This window comes from Saccostrea cucullata, unplaced genomic scaffold (genome assembly GCF_032062105.1).
Source record: "Saccostrea cucullata isolate Sc308-1 unplaced genomic scaffold, CSIRO_AGI_Scuc_v1 ctg4713, whole genome shotgun sequence".
NCBI classification, from domain to species: Eukaryota; Metazoa; Mollusca; class Bivalvia; order Ostreida; family Ostreidae; genus Saccostrea; species Saccostrea cuccullata.
Window position 1 is genome coordinate 21,091 of NW_026930668.1, and position 22,987 is coordinate 44,077.

The 22,987-nt window shown below is 33.3% G+C and overlaps 1 protein-coding gene across 1 annotated transcript; it reads right to left on the reverse strand.

The window, feature by feature from the left end:
- Positions 1-11,872: 11,872 nt before the first annotated feature.
- On the reverse strand, positions 11,873-12,949 carry LOC134229543 (uncharacterized). The gene has a single exon (XM_062711290.1). The coding sequence runs from the start codon at positions 12,947-12,949 to the stop codon at positions 11,873-11,875; it is 1,077 nt and encodes a 358-aa protein (XP_062567274.1).
- Positions 12,950-22,987: the final 10,038 nt, after the last annotated feature.

Consider the following 22,987-nt stretch of genomic DNA (forward strand, 5'->3'; position numbering starts at 1 on the left):
TCCTACCTTGTTTCTGTAAAACAAAATAAGGTATGCCCTTGCGCCGAAGCGATTTTGTTGATGTTTCTTATAAACTTGTGTAGTAGAGGTCGTTGACGTCATAATATGACGTCATTATGTGTACTGGCTATTGCGTGTCGTGGTTACCAAGAATGTATAAGAAAACAAGTCTAAACATTTTCTGTGCGTTAGGTAGAGCAATTATGGAATTTAATTAGATATTTTGCATAGAAACTCCATATGTAGCCTTAACTCACTTGCCTGTATTATGTCTTTGTTTTCATGCACAGAAAACCGAGGCATACTCATCTTTAGGGGTACCCCAAAGGCATAGATGAATATCATTTCCATTACATATCTCAAATTGTACAATCTTCGTTTGATTGTTTTCATGTGTTTTGGGATGTCTAAGATCTAACTTATATGACCGATGGAAAAGTTCTGTTCACTTTATTTTCTTCAAAATCTTATTTATTTCTCTATGCTTATATGCAACTGCGTTGTCAGACACAGGAAAATACCCTGATCAACGAAATTTGGTTTACTATACCCTTGCAAGAAATCTGCCTTACTTTGCTTGGTGCAATTACCATTACCAAGTTAACATTGCTATTCCTTCAGTTGAGTATACAATGTATCCACATGTTCTAATGGATATCTCTAAATGCAAGAAAACTTGCACTTGCTCTTCTTTATCATAATAAAATGACACCTCTCCTTTGATTCCACATTTTAAAAAAAATATTTATCTTATTTTTAGGCTATAAAAAAGTGTGCACCAATGTTTTGTAATTTATCAAGCAAGTTTTCTATTCTTTAAAAAACATATTTTAAAAAAACATTGCAACATTCACTGCATGTTTTCTCTAAAGCATTTGCAAGAAAATAGGGCACCTATCTGAGAGAAATATTATTTTTTGTTCTTTGTCAAAATTCTTCAAAATACTGTGATGATTAAATGTTTAGTATCTTAACGATATCTTTCCATGTAAATATCATTTCACACAACATGTGGCACATAACATCGATATTTTTTTATGTCCCCCCCCCCAAATTTCAGATTGATTGTTATATTTAAATTCTCTTTTTTTCTCTGGGTTATACTATCAATCTTAAAAGTAAGCAGCATTAAAGATAACTTTTTTCTACAAACAAAATCATATTTTAAATTTTGAGTTCTTCGGTGATTTATGTAAAAAGCACAGTTTTCATATACGCTGTAATTGTCATTTTCTTGACAGAGATCATTTATAAACAGTTTATCGCTCAGTGTAAAGACCATGCTTACTTTCAAAATGAATATCTTTGCGAAAACAATAGGAAAATTCACGGGGTTTTCTGTCTTTTGGACCTCTTTAGTAGAACTGTGAAAAAATAAATCAAATGCACCAGCACTTATTTTAATGTAATGTATGTTGCATTATTAATTCATTGAATGACCCTCCAGGGTTCTCCATCATTTCAAATTTAACTGTGGTGCAAGAATTGTCCGAAGTACTAACATTCCCGGTCATTTTGGGACCAATTCGCAAAGGAATCCAGAAATGATTTTAAAAACACATACTCAGTAACACATATGAATGAATATTCAAATACAAATAGCATTAATTATTTGGCAAAATTCTTAATGCATTTAAGAAAAATAATTTTAAAAAATGATATAGATTTCAATAGTGCAGATCAAAAATTGAATTATTACCACAATATATACTGTGAAAGAGACCACCCCCCCCTTCCAAAAACATATAATTACTAAATAACTAGATATTTGCTTATAGATTCTCAAAAAAGAGTATCAGTAATAACCAGTTTTAAGTATTTAACCCTAATTTAACAAAAGATTGTTTTCAAAAAGTAAATATACACATGCATTTTTCATTAAAGATCGACAGAGGAAATACTATTATGTCACATAAGTCATATACATGTACGATGTTTTGACTCGCAGTGCAAGTGTTATGTTAGAGACATGGTTAACTGTAGAACTATCTAAGCATGAACTATTTGATATTTTATTATGCACCCGGATCAATAGATCCGAGGCGTATATTGTTTTTGTCCTGTCTGTTTGTCTGTTTGTCTGTTTATCTGTTTGTCTGTTTGTCTTTCTGTCTGTTGTCAACTTTAACCTTGGCCATAACTTTTGAACCATGAGAGGTAGATACTTCAAATTTGGTATGCATACTCAAACAATGAAGCTCTTTCAAATGGCATCAAGTTCAATGACCTTGTGACCTTGACTGTGACCTTTATGCTAAAAATAGCTTTTTTGAACTTTTGCCATAACTTTTGAACCATGAGAAATAGACTTCATATTTGGTATGCATACTTGAACAATTAAGTTCTATTAAATGGCACCAAGATCAATGACCTTGTGACCTTGAATGTGACCTATATGCTAAAAATGGTTTTTTCGAACTTTCGCCATAACTTTTGAACCATTAAAGATAGAGACTTCACATTTGGTATGCATACTCCAGTAATTAAGTTCTTTGAAATGACACCAAGGTCGATGACCTTGTGATCTTGACTCTGACTAATCTGCAAAAAATAGTTTTCTTGAATTTTTTTACCGCCGGGCGCATACTGTTTCACAAACACATCTTGTTTTTTTTTTTTGTAGTTATCGTGAAGTGTGTAAATAACGACTGCATTTGTTCAGCGAGGTCTAGAAGATAATTCATTGTGCAAGCCAAACAATGGACCCTAATTAGAGTAAATTAACAGTTTAGCATTAGAAACTAAATTGATACCTAATTTTGTGGTTAAAAAGTTTATTTGGTTAAAAAATTATAATACTTAGCGTACTGATATCGACGACGTTACTGTGGCGCTTATAATTATATTTTTAACTGTGGCGAACGGCCAGTGGAGAATCCTGACACTTGATACATCAAAGACTCCTAACGAGACTTTTAATATATTCTTGTTATATCAATAGTTTGTCAATATTTTTTCTCTCTTTCGAAATGTTTTAGTACGTAGAACAATTTCTCTCATGTATCCAGTTAAGGTCTTCAATCCATAATAGGAAGAAATTCAATGAAATTGAAGACATAACAGATTTGTAGGCATTGGATACTCAGTTTATTTAGACATACTTCCCATTTATTACTATAAGTGTGTTTAGTGGGATGTATCCTAATTCATGACCTTGAATTTTGGTAAGAGTTATCTCCCTTTTTTTAATTAATAAAAAAAATCAATTTAAAAAAATTTTGCTGGTAAAAAAATTGTTTTCAATTACCATTCTATTTATAATATTTCAATGCATCTTTCCACCACAGGATTTATTGATATTCAAATTATTTGAATTTTTATTTTTGAAAAAAACGCTTTTCCCCATGGACTTCAATGCAATCTTTGTTAATTAACTACTGTTTAATTAATGAACTTTTTGAAAATTTCTCGTGGGCAATCCTTTTCCACTATAAAATGCTTTAATATAATATCACAGTATTGTGTACTTGACAGACATTTAAGGGTAGAGAATTTGGTCCCATTAGGGATTGTGATAAGGGTATATTGCTACATGAGTAAGGGAAGTTGACGAATGAAGTGTACGGTCATCACAAAACTTGGTTGTTAAAGGAATATGAGGGATTGCAAAATATTTGTTGACTGATGAATTAATATAAATAATATGCAGTCTTTTCTTACAAAATTTATACAGATCATAACATGACAATTTTTCAAAAGTGGTGTATTTAAGAATTTTAGCATGATACGTTGATAGTTTGCAAGATAATTTAAAAAAAAAGATTAGTTTCATGACGTTCGAATAGCCTTTGTTTCTTAACGTCCGCTTCTTCTACTGCATATATTTATCTTGATGGGATTCGTTGTAGGTAAGTTAGGACGTATCCAAGTCATTTTATGACTTTCAGTGGCAGGAACAGCTGCTTTAATGCATATGATATTACAAATGAATCGATAAATATGATTCGGAGAAGGACCTCACTTGATTATGCAAGGATCTTTGCTTGTCAGAGTTCAATTTCTACTACACATTATCAACATCACATTTCAAGGTTTCTGACTTTGACATCCATACTACATATCGATATTTATTCGGTATTTGGCATCGCTCTAAATCTTTTTGGGCATTGATAAACTAGTATTCTGGATGCATTTTTCTCTGTAGCCTATGAAAAAATGATAGTCTGTCAAGCCTTTCCAGGGGCGAATATTTATAGAATATAAAAACGACACATTTGAGGTTGCGTCACAGAGACATACCATTGATGACAAAACATGAACCACTTTTATAAAAAAAAATTATGATCTAAAGTTCATCTTTTATAAATAGATATAATAAGGTTTGCTCCCTTAAAATGTTAAGATTAGGTAATGTGCCTCAAGATGTTATATTATTTATTATATATAATATACTTGAACTAGTTCACGAAGTTTTTGAAAACCCTTTATTCAAAAATATGTTTGTTTATAAAATAGGTCTGCAAATAACGACAGTATGTCAAAAATACACTTTATCATCCTTAAAAATATACAAACTTTGGAGTACAATCAGAATTTTGTTTTTACCCCCCACTCCCCTAAAATATGTTGCGAATGAGCAGTGACAAGAAAGTAAATTTTAGAGTTCCATCTTTATTGAAAAAGGAGCTGTCACTGATGTCAACAAGCACAGCCTTAACTTTAAATAGTAATGGTTATATAAAGTGTTGGAAAGTTTTCATGTTACTGATATTGGTTTACTACACATTTGTGATTTCAAAATTTTATAAAAGTTCTATGAAATTTTTATATATCCACATCTAATTTATACCAGTTATCAAACATACTGTTTGAACATGAAGTTTATCATTATTTTAGTGAGGATTAAAAAAAAAAGAGGCGAGGCAGAACATATATTGGAACCTGCTATGTACCCTTGTTAGTAAGGCTTTGCACGTAGTTTTAGAATCCAGTAGAGTAAGAGTAATTCAGAACAAATTTTGATTGTTTTGAATATAGTGTATTTAAAAATGTCGTATGATGTTGAAGTATTTCCTCCTCGGAAAAAAGCTGTGTTCTTTCAATTGATAGTAACTATTTCAATGACATAATTTTTTTAGGGAGTGCGAAACCCACATGAAGTCTGTTTGAATTTATTTATTATAAAACAAAAAAGAAAAACAAAATAAAACAACAATTTTTAGAATAATAATTGTATTTATGTATTGAATGCGATAACTTAGTTGGAGGTTTCCGGGAGAATTAAATTTAGTAAATTGTGAAAATTCTTAGATCCACGCCTTGGTTGATGGATTATATGTAATAGAAGGTGTAAGGTCACGTGGTCAGCTCAGCGAGTCATTCATTTGTATTGTGATTACCCACATGCTGACCACGCTAACATCAGGCACGTTTATTTTGAAGATTTGTTACAACTTGTGTGATTGTTTAACTTAGCTGAACGTGCCCTGGCTTTCTGTCGAGATGAAATTCCAATACGAAAATTCGTAATATTACGAAAAAAACGTAAGATTACGAGAAAGCTTAATATTACAAGTTATCGAAATATAAAATTTATATTACAATTGTTCGTAATGTGTTTAAATTACGAATACGCGTAATAAAGCAGATTGTAGAGACTATATTACGACGAGTTTTCGTAATCCAAGACAAATTCAAGCATTGCAAGAAATTGAGTGGCGGGTAGCAAAGTATGACGTTTACTACATTGTACGAGATGTAACGGGCGATAACTTGTACGACTCTTACTGAGATTTGAATTCTATGTATTTCACTAAGAATTGCACGAACAGTTGTATTATGAGACGAGGGTGTGATTTTTAGGGTAGACTTCGCAAGAAAAGTAGGGTGTTCGGGTGATATAGACCAATGTGACATGCTAAAGCGAATATTAAAATTTACTGGAAAATTGGTCTTATCCTTGGGAAAATTCCTATAAAAGAATAATAAAAGAAATTGTCCACTCACCCATCGCTGGCGGTACTTTCTTCTTGAATTTCCATGCTTTCTGATAGGTGTAACTGACCAAACTGACCGCGTGCTATCAGTAGATGTGGAATCTGATATATAACTGACGTCATACTTTTCTACCCACCACTCAATTTCTTGCAATGCTTGAATTTGTCTTGGATTACGAAAACTCGTAATATAGTCTCTTACAATCTGCTATATTATGCGTATTCGTAATTTAACTACATTACGAAAAATTGTAATACAAGTTTTATATTACGATAACTTGCAATATTACGCAGTTTCGTAATCTTGCGTTTTTTGTAATATTACGAATTTTCGTATTGGACTTGACTGTGAAAGGAACAAAGTATTTTTCATGTTGTAAAGTGCTGTTTACGAGTGCGTGTGGATTGTCTGGTTTATTGTTTACTGATGCGGTGACCAGTGCATGGGTTATCAAATATATTACCTGATTACTGTATGATACATTTGGTGTACATATATCAGTGTTTTTCTGCCGATATGAACTTTATTTATGAACAGATATTCATGAGAAGAAAATATTTCATGGAGCGATTTTATTGCGACATCAAACGTGAAACTTTTTCCAATCTAATTAAAATTAGATCTTTGATCCGCTCCTGTTTGATCGCTACACAATCATACTTTGTGTAGCGATCAAACTGGAGCGGATCAAAGATCTAACTTTAATTAAATTGCAAACAAACGCATTGTTTAAGCGACAGTAAATCACCGATGTCACAGTTTCACTTTCTACAACTGCAATAATTCGGGATTTTCATAAGGAACAAAGTCGTTCTCCCAAATCATTAATACAATTCGGGACATAAAGCAAATACCTTCTCCATTTCTTTATATATACATGTATCATTAAATTTCCGTTCACCCAAACACAAAGCAGAATTGATAGACCAAGAACGACAACCGAAGATTAATTGGCCCATTGAATACACAACACAAATTTTCTTGTCAACTTTTATTCGCGTGCAAGAAAGAAGAAGGTATGGTTTCCATACAAATTTTGCCCTGTGATTTTCTAAAAAATGAAACTGGTGTAAAAGTTGAAAACTCATGCTTTTTAAATAATTGAAATTCAATGCAGAAAAATCATACAAGTCATTTTTCTTATGTGTGTTTTGAATGCTAATTATGACGTCATAAACATGTGCATTTTCCCGTATTTTCTTAAAAAATTGCAAAAGACACCAATTTTCAATGGAATTTTCTTTCAGATAACATTGTCCACAGGCATCGCCCACAAAGATCTTGAGATATGTGATCTGTAATTGAATTTTGCACAAAATATAAAAAAATTAACGTGGGCGACGGCTGTGGACACTGTTTTCTAAAGGAAAATCACCCTTGAAATGTACCATTTTGAGGCTTTTTCTGTTGAATATAGAGATATGCTTCACATTAATGACGTCATATTTGCAGAATGGTAAACCTTCATGCCATATTCTTTCCTGATTTATCAAAGTAATTTATTTAACTAATATTTAAGCCAGTTTCAAAACTTTTTGATGTCATTACATTTTTAAAGGCGCAATAAAGCTAAAAACCATACCTTCTTCTTTCCGCTAAGTTCGCGAGAGCGTCGTCATATTTCTCACCGCGAACCGGTCCTTAAAACCTTTGTGTCTATTAATAACGGATTAAAAAAGACTTGATCGCGAAAATTTATCGTCGCAAACTAGTTTACCCAAGGTAAATCGCGAAATAAAGTCGTCGCGAAAAAAAAGTTGTTTACAGTACTTGATAAATGAAAAAAAAAACTGTCCTTTAAGGCTCTAAGTGGGAGAAAAAGCAAAATGTTGGAGTTTTAATTGTTATTTAGATTTTTATTGATAGTTCACTGTTTATCCTAAGAAATGGAAAAAATCTAAAAGTTGTTTAATACTGTAACATCAGAAATACATGTACATGTAGTGGAAATTTTGTTTTTGGTGATGTGTTGATAGATACGTGCATTTCTAGGATATATCTATTATACATAGGCTGTACTTAAGTCAGTTTATTGTAAGTAATAATAGATAACAGTTTTGCATACGTTTGTGAGAATGGGTCTGCTAGTGTTCTTGCTGCGGTTTTACAGGTTTCTAATATATTTATTTTTCAACTTAATCAATGTTTTTTTTTATTTACCGTACTATAAATCGTATCTATTTCCTTCTTGTTGACCAACAATTGTAATACTTTAAAGAGATTTAACCAAGAAACCAAAACATTTAGACATATTAGACAGTTTTTATTTTTCTTCTGTTTCTAAAGCAACGATGGGTAGCTTCAAAAATTTAAATGCCAATCGCACAACTACAAGAAATGTTAATTATTTGTAACGTGCGCCGAATACACAAATCTATTTATAGCTCGTTTTCACCTGTGACACACTTACAAAAAACACACCAACCAAAATGAATTAAAACTTTAACAAATTTTAATGATAAAACAAGCAATAGAATCAAATAAACACACAGTTACAATTACACACAAATTGACATCATAAACAAATTCAGACAACGTTTACTCAGTTGTTCATTTCGAATGTCCTCCCGTCCAGAACGAATTACACCACTTCGAGAACATCAGACACAATGGACGGCGGTCTCTAAATATGTACTTTTACGGTATTATAAACATCTTGGGCCGAATTACAAAGTACGACATACCATCAGTCCATTGCCAAGTCTCTCCAATCCCGTATCCTCGCAGACGATCGCGTGCAGATGTTCTTCAGCTTCCGGAAATCCATGTGACGTCACACAATAAAAATAACTACTACAGCTGACGCAATGTCTATTTTCATAACATTAGAGGATCGTAACACCTCCCCCCTTAAAGAAAAGTTTGAGTATAATGAAAACTTTTACAATTACAATGAAACAATAAGATTTCACAAAATGTACATACATTTCAATAAAATAACATTTTAATCAACATGTACTCTTGGCAAAGCATCTGCAATTAAATTTTCTTTTCCTTTAATATGTTTTATGACAATATTTTTCTCTTGTCATTCCAAACTCCATCTCATTAGCCTTTGATTCTTGTTTTTCATTTTTTGAACAAATGTGAGGGGATTGTAGTCAGTGAAAACAACAACTGGATGAACAGATGAATTAACATACACATCAAAATGTTGCAATGCTAATAACATTGACAGACACTCTTTTTCTACAGTTGAATAATTTTTTTGACATTTGGAAATCTTTTTGGAAAAATAAGCAACAGGATGACAAACATAATTTTCATCCTCTTGTAACAAAACTGCCCCACAACCCACATCACTAGCATCAATTTGCAACAAAAATTCTTTATCAAAATCTGGTGATGAAAGAACTGGAGAGACCATGAGAATTGTTTTGATTTGTTGGAAGGTCTGTTGGCATGATTCATCCCAAACAAATTTAATATTCTTTTTCAAGAGACAGGTCAGTGTGTTTGCAATGGTCAAAAAGTTAGGGCAAAATTTTCTATAGTACCCCGCCATTCCCAAGAATCTCATCAGTTTTTCTTACATTGAGGTGCAGGAAAATTTACAATTGCCTCAACTTTAGCAAAAACTGCTCTCACATGGCCGTTACCAACAACATGGCCTAAACATTCAACAACAGCATGACAAAATTCAGTTTTTGTAAGGCTTACAGTCAAATTTGCCTCTGAAAGTTTCACAAATAATGCCCTAATATGTGACAAATGCTCTTGAAAAGTGCTACTATACACTATCACATCATCGATGTATGCCTCACTTGCATCTACATCACTAAGTAAATGATTGATCATCCTTTGAAAGGTTGCAGGGGCATTTTTTAACCGAAAAGGCATCACCTTATATTGGTAGAAACCTTTTGGGGTAACGAAGTCTGAAATCTCTTTCGCTCTCTCAGTCAATGGGACCTGTCAATACCCTTTCAAAAGATCAAATTTACTTACGCATTTGGCATGACCGATCTTATCGATGCAGTCTTCAATTCTGAGAATCGGGTAAGAGTCAGTTTTGGTAATTGTGTTGACCTTGCGCAAGTCAGTACAGAATCTAAACGACCCATCTGGCTTGGGAACAAGGAGACAAGGGGAGCTCCAAGGGCTGTTACTGTACTCAATGATATCATGTTCCAACATATAGGCCAGTTCTGCATGACAGTGCTCTTGTTTGACAGGGTTCGTTCTGTAAGGATGTTGCTTAATGGGAGATGCATCCCCAACATCTATATCATGATATACAAGATTGGTCTTTTTAGGAACATCCGGGAATAAATGTGTAAATTCTTGTATAAGAGACATAAGCTCTTCTTTCTCATTCTCTTGCAAGTGGTTAAGTTTAGACTCTAAGTCTGACAAAACATCCGAGTTTTTCAACTTAGGAGTAGACTGATCATACTCGTGTGCAAGTTGGTCTTGTTCCGGGGTAGACTTAACTTCAGTGCTTGAAGCAGCGACTGATTCTACTTTAGGGTGATCTATGTCTGTTCGGTTATGATACTGTTTGATCATGTTGATGTGACAGAGCTGTTTGTTCTTGCGTCGACCAGGTGTCTTAATAATGTAATTCAAGTCATTGACCTTGCGTTCAACTTCAAATGGGCCAAAGTATTTAGCACGCAAAGGCTGACCTGGAATTGGTAGCAAGACAAGGACTTTGTCTCCTGACTTAAATGTTCTAGTTTTTGTACGTTTGTCATACCAGGTTTTCATTTTGTCCTGACTTACCTTTAGATTCTCTCTAGCTAGCGTCCAAGTCTGACTGAGCCTTTCTTTGAACTTTGCTACATAATCTAATAGATTTGTCTCACTCTCTTCAACCAACCATTTCTGTTTAAGCAATTTCAATGGTCCTCGCACAGTGTGACCATATACAAGTTCAAAGGGACTAAAACCTAGTGATTCTTGTTCTGCATCCCTAACAGCAAATAAAAGAAAGGGGATTCCCTTGTCCCACTCTTTCTCATTCGACAAACAATAGGTTCGAATCATAGTTTTCAAGCTTTGATGAAACCTCTGAAGAGCCCCCTGGGACTCTGGATGGTATGCACTGGATGTATTGATGCTTAATCCCTAACTCCTGCATTACCTGTTTAAAGACCTTGGATGTGAAATTGGAACCTTGATCAGACTGTACTGACTGGGGCAAACCAAAATTGGTGAAAAACTTGGTCAAAGCATTGACAATGGTTCTAGACTTTATGTTTCGCAAGGGAATTGCTTCAGGGAAGAGTATCGATGCACACATAATGGTCAAAAAGTACTGATTACCAGCTTTGCTTTTAGGCAAGGGACCCACGCAATCTACAATGACCTTGGTAAATGGTTCATCAAAAGCAGGGATAGGCTTTAAAGCAGCGGGAGGGATTTTCTGATTAGGTTTTCCCACTACTTGGCAGACATGACATGACTTACAATGGTCGACTACATCCCTTCTCATCTTAGGCCAGAAGAAGTGAGTCAATGCCTTATTGTAGGTCTTTGTGACCCCCAAATGACCCGACATTGGTGTGTCATGGGCCAGACCGATAACTGTTCTCCGATATGCCCTAGGTACTACAATTTGGTGGTTGATTTGCCACTCATCCTCTACTGAAGCATCAGGGGGACGCCATTTTCTCATGAGTACACCCTGATTCTTATAATAACAAACAGGGACCTTCTCTGCCTCCTCTGGAGACAAAGCCTGTTCAATGAGACCTTGTAATTCAACATCTGACTCTTGTTCAGATATCAATTTATCTCTAGTAAGAGGTGTGTTGTCTAACATTTCTTGTAAACCAAATACATCACCTTTAGACTGCTGATCCTCTGAGGAAATATTACTTTCTGAATCTAACATAGCTGACAAAAATGTCTCATCAAGATCTATAGACAAGTCCTTTCCTGTATCTAACTTCTGACTTACCATCTGTTCAGCATGTCCTAGTTTCTAGGACTAGTTAGCCATAGCCCTTGTAATAGCACATGAAGGAAATAACTCTTTATTCTCCTCCTCTACCTCTCCTATAAGACTAGGCTTTTCACAAATGATTGGGTCAGGTACCACCCTACCCCCAGCTAAGTCATTACCTAACAGAAGAGAAACTCCCTTAACTGGTAAAGTAGGTCTGACACCTACGACCACAGACCCAGAGACTAAATCTGACTTCAGGTCTATAACATGAAGAGGAACTTTCACAAGTCCTAATTCTACACCCTGAATCAACACTTCAGAACCAGTATGTGTCTTCTCAGACAGTGGCAAAACGCCTTCTAGTAACAATGACTGAGAAGCACCTGTATCCCTTAGAATTCTTATAGGGTGTGAGTCGGTATCCACCGACACTAAACCATCAAATACAAAAGGCTTAAATTCCTCTCTAAGAACATCAGACTCTGGCTTAATACCAGTGTTCTCAAACTGACTACAGGAAACCTTACCTTGGACAGATGTAAGAGCAGTGGGACTTGGTTTACTATCATTACTTACAGGTGTTTTCCTCTGTAATGCCCAACATTCAGACTTAATGTGACCCTTCTTTTTGCAATAATTACAAATGGGTATCTGCTTTAAGGTTTCATTATTCTTGTCCTTATCTTTGGTCTCAGAGTAAGCCATCTTAGGTTGAGTTACCTGTGAAGTGTCTGGTCCCCCTCGAAAACTGTCATAGTTGACCATCTTCTGTTGACTAGTATCGGTACTGAGTTTTACAAAAGATACCTTATGTGTTAGTGCATAATCATCAGCCGCAGTCGAAGCTTGCTCAAGAGTCTCAACCTTCTGTTCATCTAAATAGGTTCTAATTTCAAGATGAATACAATTTTTGAATTCCTCAATCAAAATGACCTGTTTCAACCTTTCAAAGTTAGATCCAACATTTTTACAAGTGCACCATCTCTCAAACATATTCTGTTTCTCTCTCGCAAATTCAACATGAGTCTGTTCATTGAATTTCTTGTAATTTCTAAATTTCTGTCTATAGGCTTCTGGTACAAGTTCATATGCTTTTAAGACATTTTTTTTTAATAACATCATAATCTGTACTTTGTGGAAGTGACAATGCACTATAAACTTCCCTAGCTTTGCCAACAAATGCACTCTGTAACAATAGTGGCCAGAATTCTTTTGGCCATTTCAAATTTTCAGCTATTTTCTCAAAATGAATAAAATATTTGTCAACATCTTTCTCTTGAAATTTAAGGACAAGTCTTATGTTCTTTGTCACATCAAAGTCAGAGCCCTAGCCTCAAGTTCTAATTCATGTTTTATCTTTTGAGTCTCAAATTCTAATTTCTTAATCTGTAACTCATGTTCTCGATCTTGCGCACTTTTCTCTTTTTCATATTCTCTCTTTTCTCTTTCAAATGCCTGCCTTTCTCTCTCTTGTTCAATTTCTAATTTCTTAAATTCTAATTCATATTCAAAATTTCTTTTTTCAGTTTCAACAGGTTTCAGATCTTCAACCAATGACAATGCACTATCATCTAAAATACCTCTCTGAACTAAATACTGAACCACAGCATTTCTGACTTCTATTTTCCGAGCACTGCGCTTCACATTCAAATGAAACTTTGACACAAATTCAAACAGTTCATCTTTCTTAAGTGTTTGAAGTAACCGCGCATCTGGTGTATTCAAAAAATCCTCTAAGTTAAAAACCATCTTGACTGGTGTGTATTATAATGAATAAAATTCCCAAATGAAATAAATTTGTGATCAAATATTTCCGAGATGTCGTTTTTGAAACTCACCCACAAAAAGCCAAAAGTTCGATTATCCCGGACGAGCCCCCAATTTGTAACGTGCGCCGAATACACAAATCTATTTATAGCTCGTTTTCACCTGTGACACACTTACAAAAAACACACCAACCAAAATGAATTAAAACTTTAACAAATTTTAATGATAAAACAAGCAATAGAATCAAATAATCACACAGTTACAGTTACACACAAATTGACATCATAAACAAATTCAGACAACGTTTACTCAGTTGTTCATTTCGAATGTCCTCCAGTCCAGAACGAATTACACCACTCCGAGAACATCAGACACTATGGACGACGGTCACTAAATATGTACTTTCGCGGTATTATAAACATCCTGGGCCGAATTACAAAGTACGACATACCATCAGTCCATTGCCAAGTCTCTCTAATCCCGTATCCTCGCAGACGATCGCGAGCGCGTGCAGATGTTCTTCAGCTTCCGGAAATCCATGTGACGTCACACAATAAAAATAACTACTACAGCTGACGCAATGTCTATTTTCATAACATTAGAGGATCGTAACATATTTATATTCATTACAATTGTCCAAATATCAGCGAGAACACTTCAGGACAAATTTGTTCACTTTTTGTACTTTTTTACTGCAAAGGTAGCAATTTTGAAACTGGAAAATATTTTTTTGCACAAAAACAGTTAGTTTTCTTGTTTTACGGAAGGTTTCAGGAACATTTCTCCACCCACTTCCGAGAAGGTCTATGAGCAATGTATAAATGCATACAATAACAACATGTCCTGCATTTGGGGTGATATAATGAAGATTCAAAATTAAATACTTAATTACTAAAGTGTTTCTGCTTTCATATGAATTTTGTTAAGGAGGTTGGATCCTGCCTTCAAAAGGAATGAGAATTTTTATTAAGTATATTTTTAGAATATATACACATAGTTTTATTTAAAAATAAAAGTTAAAATGGGGGTCTATGCGCTTCTTTTGATGCCACATAGCACAAGTTTGACCTTTTTGCACTGTATAGACGTTTTACACATTAAGGATATACGATCCTAAGCCAGGAAGGATAACTCTTTAATTTATAATTTAATTCAAAAGGTATTAAAATAAAGCTTGAAATTGAAATTTTTTCATGCAACAATTTTCATTTTATGCCTCTACGTATGATTCAATGCTCTTTAAAGTTTTAACAAACGGTATTTAAAAAGTTGACATTTGTACCTCATAAAATGAAGTAAAACTTGCATATTTTAAAAAATCAAATTTCTTTTAATTTAGCCTTAGTTACCAATGTCTATATATGCATGATTTGAAATAAGAAGTGATTTACAGTGTTTTCTTTGAAAGGAAACACATCATGCACTATGCATTATGAAACAATGGAAGTAAGAAGGAGAAAATAAAGTCCAAATAATTGTAAAATTCATTCAATTTTCTTTAAAAGTCTGGATACCTATGACTTTTATTCCTAAAATGTATTTCTTGATCAATTATCAATTAAAAAATATGCAGTAGGTAGTTCAAATTACATTTCCTGAAAAATTATTCGAGATTTACTAATTTTTCCTATATAATATGATTAAATTTAAAGATGAATTTTAAAGAAACACCGTGGGTAAAAACATTTTAATTTGAGAATTTAGAGACATCTTTGTGAGCATTTTCAATTACCCAGTGCCTGATTTTCAGAACCTGAGGATCGGATAACCTTAAGCCATTTTTAAAGCTGTTATTCAAATATTTTTGTACTGAGAAATCATGGGAACAAACACAGCCTTATTTCATCTTAAATAGATCCATAAAATTTGTTACAGCGAAGAATTTTGAAAAATACCCGCATGTTCAATTATTTGACTCTTTTGCACTCAAACATTTTCATTTTCTCACAATAAAAATTTTAGAAACAAATAATCATTTGAAAGCATTGACATTTAACTAAATGTAAGGAGAATGGTTGAAAATCGTATTTTCTTCTGAAAAGAATATTTAAAGTGGGGGTCTGTGATGGAACTTTTAGATATAACTAAAATATTACAATTTTAAGCTTAAATAAGGTTTTTTGTTTTTTCTTTATTTTCACAATATATTTGCTATATAAATCAGACTGTTGATAGAATTCATGACAGTATACTTGAAACATAATTTAGGACAAGTATAAAACAGTCATTTGCACAGAATAGCTCTGTTGCATTTTACATGTAAAAATAGGAATCCAAAATTAACATAATAAAATAAAAATAATATAATGTAAATAAAATAATAAATAAAATAATTCGAAAGAGAAAAAAATGACCATTTCTGTTCTGAAAATCTTTCCGCTTTAAAATATAGTTCCTCACTTAGTGCTTTTAGTTTGGAATTAAATCATAGAATTTTTAATGGAATATAATTAAGTTGCAATTGGTATTGTAGAATTCGAATTTATTGTAAGAATAATTGAATTAGAACATTACATGCAGAATTTTAGACATATAGGTCAAGATAAAAAAAGAATACTCAGAAGCCTAGGAGCGAACTTCTTTAAACTGTATATTTAACAGAGTATAGTTAATATTACAGAGTACCTAGTTTTGTCTCTTAGTACTTAGTCCCATTAAATTCATGCAGAAATGAAAAATTGTACAGTTTGTTTGATTTAGAATTTTTTGATAATCTAGGTAATAAACAATCTTCATGATAAACTTGATGATTTAAACTTTTGAACCCTACTTATGCAGCAATATACCTTCATTACCTTCTTTTGGGGTTAACATCTCTAACGCAGCACAGTTAAGGTTACAGTAAGGTGGAGTGGCCTTATTTGTACTGGAAATGTTTACTATGACTTCACACAAAATATAAGGTCTTCAAAGTACCACAAAATGATATTATTTGCTATTTCAAACTGCTGGATAGCTTAGACTACATAAAAACTTACATGTACTATTACTTGTACTTTTGTCGTTTGTTAAATCCACACAACAATATACAAACGATGCATCGATAGCAAAGCACTTGTCAATGTGACGTCATCTCGCAAAAATGACGCAGTTTGTACACAGTGAGAGGCTGATCAAGTCATAACAGTCCGACATTTAACTCCGGACACGACATAGTCCGGACTTTTTACTACCATTTCTAATTGCGATATCAAAGAAACATTAATATTACTTGGTGGGATTTTCTAGCAGTAGCACATTATCTCATGTTGAACTTACAAGCTTATCTAGTTTGAGAACAAGAAATCTGTGAACAAATGCTCACTAGTAAAACCCCGCTCTGATGTAAATAAGCACTATCATGTTAATATACTGTTTACACAAGTTCAATTACAGGCAGATGAAGTTTACATCAGATTCATATCAAAATTAAACCCACCATATGGCATGCCTCCACAAAATCAGTAATAAAATTTCAAGCATCTGCTATGAATAGCTAGTGAGAAAACTGCTAAGAAAATTTTCATGTATGAAACTGACAGACGCACAGACAAACAGGCAGTTGATATCGGATTTTAACAAAAATGTATCCCACCATATGGCATGCCTCTGAAAAGATTGTGTTAAAATTTCAAGCATCTGTAATGAGTAGTTGCTGAGAAAAATGTGATGAAAGTTTGTTATGTATGAAACGGACAGCTACACAGATAAACAGGAAGTTAACATCTGATTTTAACAAAAACGTATCCCACCATATGGCAAGCCTCAGAGAAAATTGTGTTAAAATTTCAAGCATCTACGTTGAGTAGTTGTTGAGAAAATGTGACGAAAATTTGTTATGTAACGAACGGATAGACGCACAGACAAACAGGAAGTTGACATCGGATTTTAACAAAAATGTCAAATTTCAAGCATCTGTAATGAGTAGTTGCTGAGAAAAATGTGATGAAAGTTTGTTATGTATGAAACGGGCAGCTACACAGACAAACAGGAAGTTAACATCTGATTTAAACAAAAATGTATCCCACCATATGGCATGCCTAAGAGAAAATTGTGTTAAAATTTCAAGCATCTACGTTGAGTAGTTGTTGAGAAAATGTGACGAAAATTTGTTATGTATGAAACGGATAGACGCACAGACAAACAGGAAGTTGACATAGGATTTTAACAAAAATGTATCCCGCCATATGGCATGCCTCAGAAAAGATTGTGTTAAAATTTCAAGCATCTGCGTTGAGTAGTTGCTGAGAAAGCTGTGACGAAAATTTGTTATGTATGAAACGGATAGCACACAGACAAACGGGAAGTTGACATCGGATTTAATTTTAGCCAATGACGACTCTTTTGTCGATTTCAAAAGTTTATTAAATAAATCCAATTTTCAGTTTTTTCCGTGATCGTATGGTTTTAGAAATATTCGTTCCTGAAATATGATCAGAAAAGACCTATACACTTTTTATATAACTGTCCAAGGGTCCGTCCAAAATATAAAGAGTTTAAGACTGAAATCCAAATAATTAAATAAACTAAAGTCCAAAAGAATGATTCCCAAAAATAGAATAAAAGAGAGTTGATAATTTAGGAATAAAACCGGGAATAGGAATAAAAGCGAGAATAAGAACGGGAATACTCTTTTCTGACCAAAACAGGGTATTTTGTGATCAGTGGGTATCCATGGTCCCGGATATAAAAATGCATTTCATTGGATAATTTACCATCACTAGCCACCTACGCTTTGTCTGTAGGTCTGTCCGTTGACCTATGAACCCCAACATGACACCGCCCTCAAATGCAGGTAAATACATGTTACTAATATTTATGGGCTCAGACCCCATCTCTGTACCACAGGAGTTCTAGCCTTAAGCTCTTTTACTTATTTACTTCAAAGTTCCTAATTTTATTGCTCTTAGTCAAAACTCTTAATAATACCATTGTATTTCCGTTCAAATTTTATTACTTACTATCGATGTGCTTGATTAGTCTATTCGGATCAATTTCATTACAAAATGATCTACCAAATTATAGTGCATTTGAACAACAACAAAATCCAATTTGTTTTGACAAGATAATAATTGTTTACAAAATTAAAGTCCTTTTTCCAATTATAAAGTCACCGAATCTGCGTCACTAATAATATTCATTCTGATTTAATAAACCTTTATATCATTTTATTTTCACTGCTAAAAACTAAAAATGATTATGATATTGATATTGTCTAAGTTTAAAATGTTCAAACAATATGTCTGTGCTAAACCCTATAGGTTTACATTAAACAAAAATGTATCTCACCATATGGCATGCCTCAGAAAAAATTGTGTTAAAATTTCAAGCATCTACGTTGAGTAGTTGCTGAGAAAACTGTGACGAAAATTTGTTATGTATGAAACGGACAGACTCATAGACAAACAGGAAGTTGACTTCGAATTTGAGAAAAAATGTATCCTACTATATGGCATGCCTCCTAGAAGATTGTGTTAAAATTTCAAGCATCTACGATGAGTAGTTGCTGAGAAAACTGTGACAAAAATTTGTTTCGGACGGACACACGGACGCACAGACAGACGGACAGCTAGACGGACGGACAGACAGACAGACACACACGGGTAAAACAGTATACCCCCCTCTCCTTCGGAGCGGGGGTATAAATATTAAGTCCCAAATATCAGAATCCCATGGGAGAATGGTGGGATTTTCAGTCCCACCAATTATCCCACCATTCTCCCATGGGAGAAAAAAATCTTAGATGGGAAAAAAATTTTCAGATGGGATTTTTTCTCCCATCTGAGATTTTTTCTTCCATGAAATTGTAACCATGGGATAAATCCCACGAACACTCATCAGTGGGATATTTTCTCCCACATACTGCCAAGCATATTTTGTACAATGAAAAATGTACATCTGTATTTTGTTCTGAAATAAAATATAATTTTAAGTTAAAGAAGAGGCCGTTCACTTGAATGCGATGTGCAGTTTACTATTTTATTTATAAACTGTCCGTTTATTCTCCAGACAAGTGATACTGCCGTGTGTTTGTCTGCAGATTCATTGAAAAAGTAATAGAATAAAACCCTCAATGTATCTTGTCAAGTTTTTACACATAAACTCAAGAAGCATTTCGGTATTTGAAATCTTGCAAATAAATAAATTATAGCTATATTTAACGTACTTGACCAGCAAAATATTCAATCTGCCACCCAACAAATTAAATATTAGCAATCAAATAAGGGAATTTATATAGGCTCGCAGCACTTTTCACAAACTACATATACTAGTGTTTGAAAATATTATAAATCAAACTAAGATATTTAACTTGGTTATGCCCTTGCAATATTGGAATTTATAGATGACCTCTAAACTTCAAGTATTATTGCTAAAATCATGTGAATTCGACATCACGTGACAAGTCTATATAAAAAATCTTAAAGTCTTCAACATGTAGATTTGAACCAAATTACATTTTCTTCATATCAGTGAAGGCCTAAAAAGAATCGCCCATACTTATAAAGTATGTGTTTTTATCTTTAAAAAATCGCCCAATTTTACATTTGTTACCTTAACTGTGCTGTGCAGTTGATTTGGTATTCAAGAGGATGCTCCACGTAAACGAGAAAAATTATTTACAACCAAGTTGATGAAACAAGAATACATGTTTCAACATTCTCGTTTTACGTCTTCATTTCGAAAGTTCTATGATGGATACAATGACCTAGTATGAATGGACAATTTATCATAAAATCAAATGTTTACTTTCGTTTATATCTTAAATGTTAGGTCATTATTTACACACTGAATTGAGGACGGATTTTCCCGTTATTTCCCGATCATTCTCGTTTTACGTCTTCATTTCGAAAGTTCTATGATGGATACAATGACCTAGTATGAATGGACAATTTATCATAAAATCAAATGTTTACTTTCGTTTATATCTTAAATGTTAGGTCATTATTTACACACTGAATTGAGGACGGATTTTCCCGTTATTTCCCGATCATAACGAGGGGTATATACTGCGGTTGTGACTGGAAGGCAAGGGATGTTCACTGCTCCATATTACTATCTGAGATGTTTTTAATGTTCGTGATTGCTCAGCTCCAAAATTTGTATGTTTACTTTGGAGTTTGAATACTGTTATTATCTCCATGTATTTAATTGATAGGAATATTTACATTTTCAAATCAACAGCTTTGAGTACTTTCTACGAATTTTTGTCTACAAAGCTGACTTTTGTGATACATGAATGTTAGATTCTACGCAAGACCCAATATACCGTCAAAGGTTACTTTAAAGGGAAATTTAGTCAAACTGTATACTCTTTCTGAAATTCCATTGAAGGTGAAATGTTCTAAGCTGAGGTGTCATAATTATTGAAATACTGAGATCAAATCAATTATATACCGTATATATATATCAAAAGATTTTTGGAGTATTTTTCCGAGGAACGATATAAATTGTTTTATTTTAACAATCTAAAGCTGAAATGTATCGTCAGATGCCTGTTGTATGCACAATGAGTTATTGCTCTTCGGGGTTAGGTTAATAAGACAAACACTGAATTATGGTAATTCCACCCTCCTATGATGTCATAGGTTTTTGCAAAAACTGTCATTAGTTTAAATCAATACCTAATAGAACAATATATTTTGGAAGAATGCTTTACAGTAGGTGTAATGATACATATTGTAAAGTAAAAGAATTATAAAAATGCATATTTTCTTTATTTAATCAATTATTCCATCTTTGAAAAATTTGACAAGGGCGTAACTCCTTCTAAGGTCTCCCCATTCAGGCATTTGGTTTATTGTACTTCTAATGTGAAATAGTTTCCATGATATTTACAATTCAAAAGTTTCTTATAAGTAGGAAGTATTTAGGAACATTCAGCATCAGAATTGTGCATCTTAACCAGATTTTACATATTTTTCATAATACATGTACTGTTTACAAAAATGTGCAATTTTTTTTGTTGACATACACTTTTGTTTATATATATCTCGCATCTTAAATAATATGATGACCTATATGTTGTTTGAATAAATGCAAAATTCTAAGAATAATAAATGAATAAATGCAGTTTTTGTACTTTGAAACATTAAAATTGTGAGGATGGAAACACCTAAAAGGTACGTCTCTTAATATTTTTTTTAAATATACTTCAAATGATCTCTGCAAAAAAGTCAGTAAATTCGTGTATAAGTATTGAAAAATGCAATAAAAATGCAATAAATACAAGCTTTTAAAAAAATAAAATCCGTTAATACATGTTTTTTTTTCGAATCAGAAAAGAAACTTTACGCAAATATAAATAAAACTTAGATAATGAAATCGAATTGTCTTGAACTAATGTTTTTTTAGCGATTGTTTTAAGGGGCAATATCCTTATGCTCCAAATTTCACGATTTTTCTTTAAATTCCAAACATTGATTTTCATCAACAACTATAGCATTAAATTCAAATGGTTAATAGTTTGAAGTATGAGGCGTTGCTTACATGTACTTTTTCAGAAATGAAAACAGAAATGAATAATATGTCAAATCATGATGTGAAGAATAGAGCCATAGTGCATTTGATAGTCACTTTCGCCTACTCTAGTAGTGTTTTTTAAAGACATTGTTTAACCAAAATTTTGTCATACAATGTTAGTTTATTCATGCCTTAAAGCAAATCACACAAAAATAATATTCAAATTTTAATAGTTCCCCATATGATAGATAGAAAAATTGTTCAGTTTATTGCCTGACGTCACGGCGTCAGGCACCACTAAGGATCAATATTTCCTAGGTGCGAAGCTAAGAGGTCACAGTTAGCCAGCAAAATTTTCTGCATGCTGATAATCATCGGATTTTGTAACTTGCGTTTCAACAACAACTGATATAATATATTGATACATTTATTTGCGTTGGTTTTTTGCATGCAGCTATTTATTTCATGCGAGTTCCTATACGGACATGTCCGTTTGACCTTTTTTCTGCGTTTTTATACTACTGGATTAGTCCATTTGTCTTCTAGGTAAGGGGTGACACAATCATTTCGCGCCAAAAGGTATCGTGTAAGTTTTGGCGCCCTTTTCTTGGACTATTCTATGGAATGGAAATGAAAACTGCATGAATTATATAAGGTGAGTTTTTTTTGTCGGAATCTTAATCGAGCTTTGAAAAAAAAAAACATTTCGGTGATTTTGTGAAGTGAGAAATTACATCATTTAAAGTAATAAATCGATACGAACAAAATCTTCTTAAGAGGATGAACTGGCCAAATATATATATCTTATCATACCCCCCCCCCCCCCCCCCCGGGATTTCCTTCTGCAAAAACAGAATATAGACTTAGGAAAGTAAGTGCCTCCTCTAATTTCAGAATTGAGGGAGTTTAATTAATTTTTTGCTATTACAGATACTTTTTAGGTGCACCCCC

Excerpts from the sequence above, each read along its gene's own strand:
- LOC134229543 (XM_062711290.1), bottom strand. The coding sequence starts at position 12,949 with ATGTTATTAAAAAAAAATGTCTTAAAAGCATATGAACTTGTACCAGAA.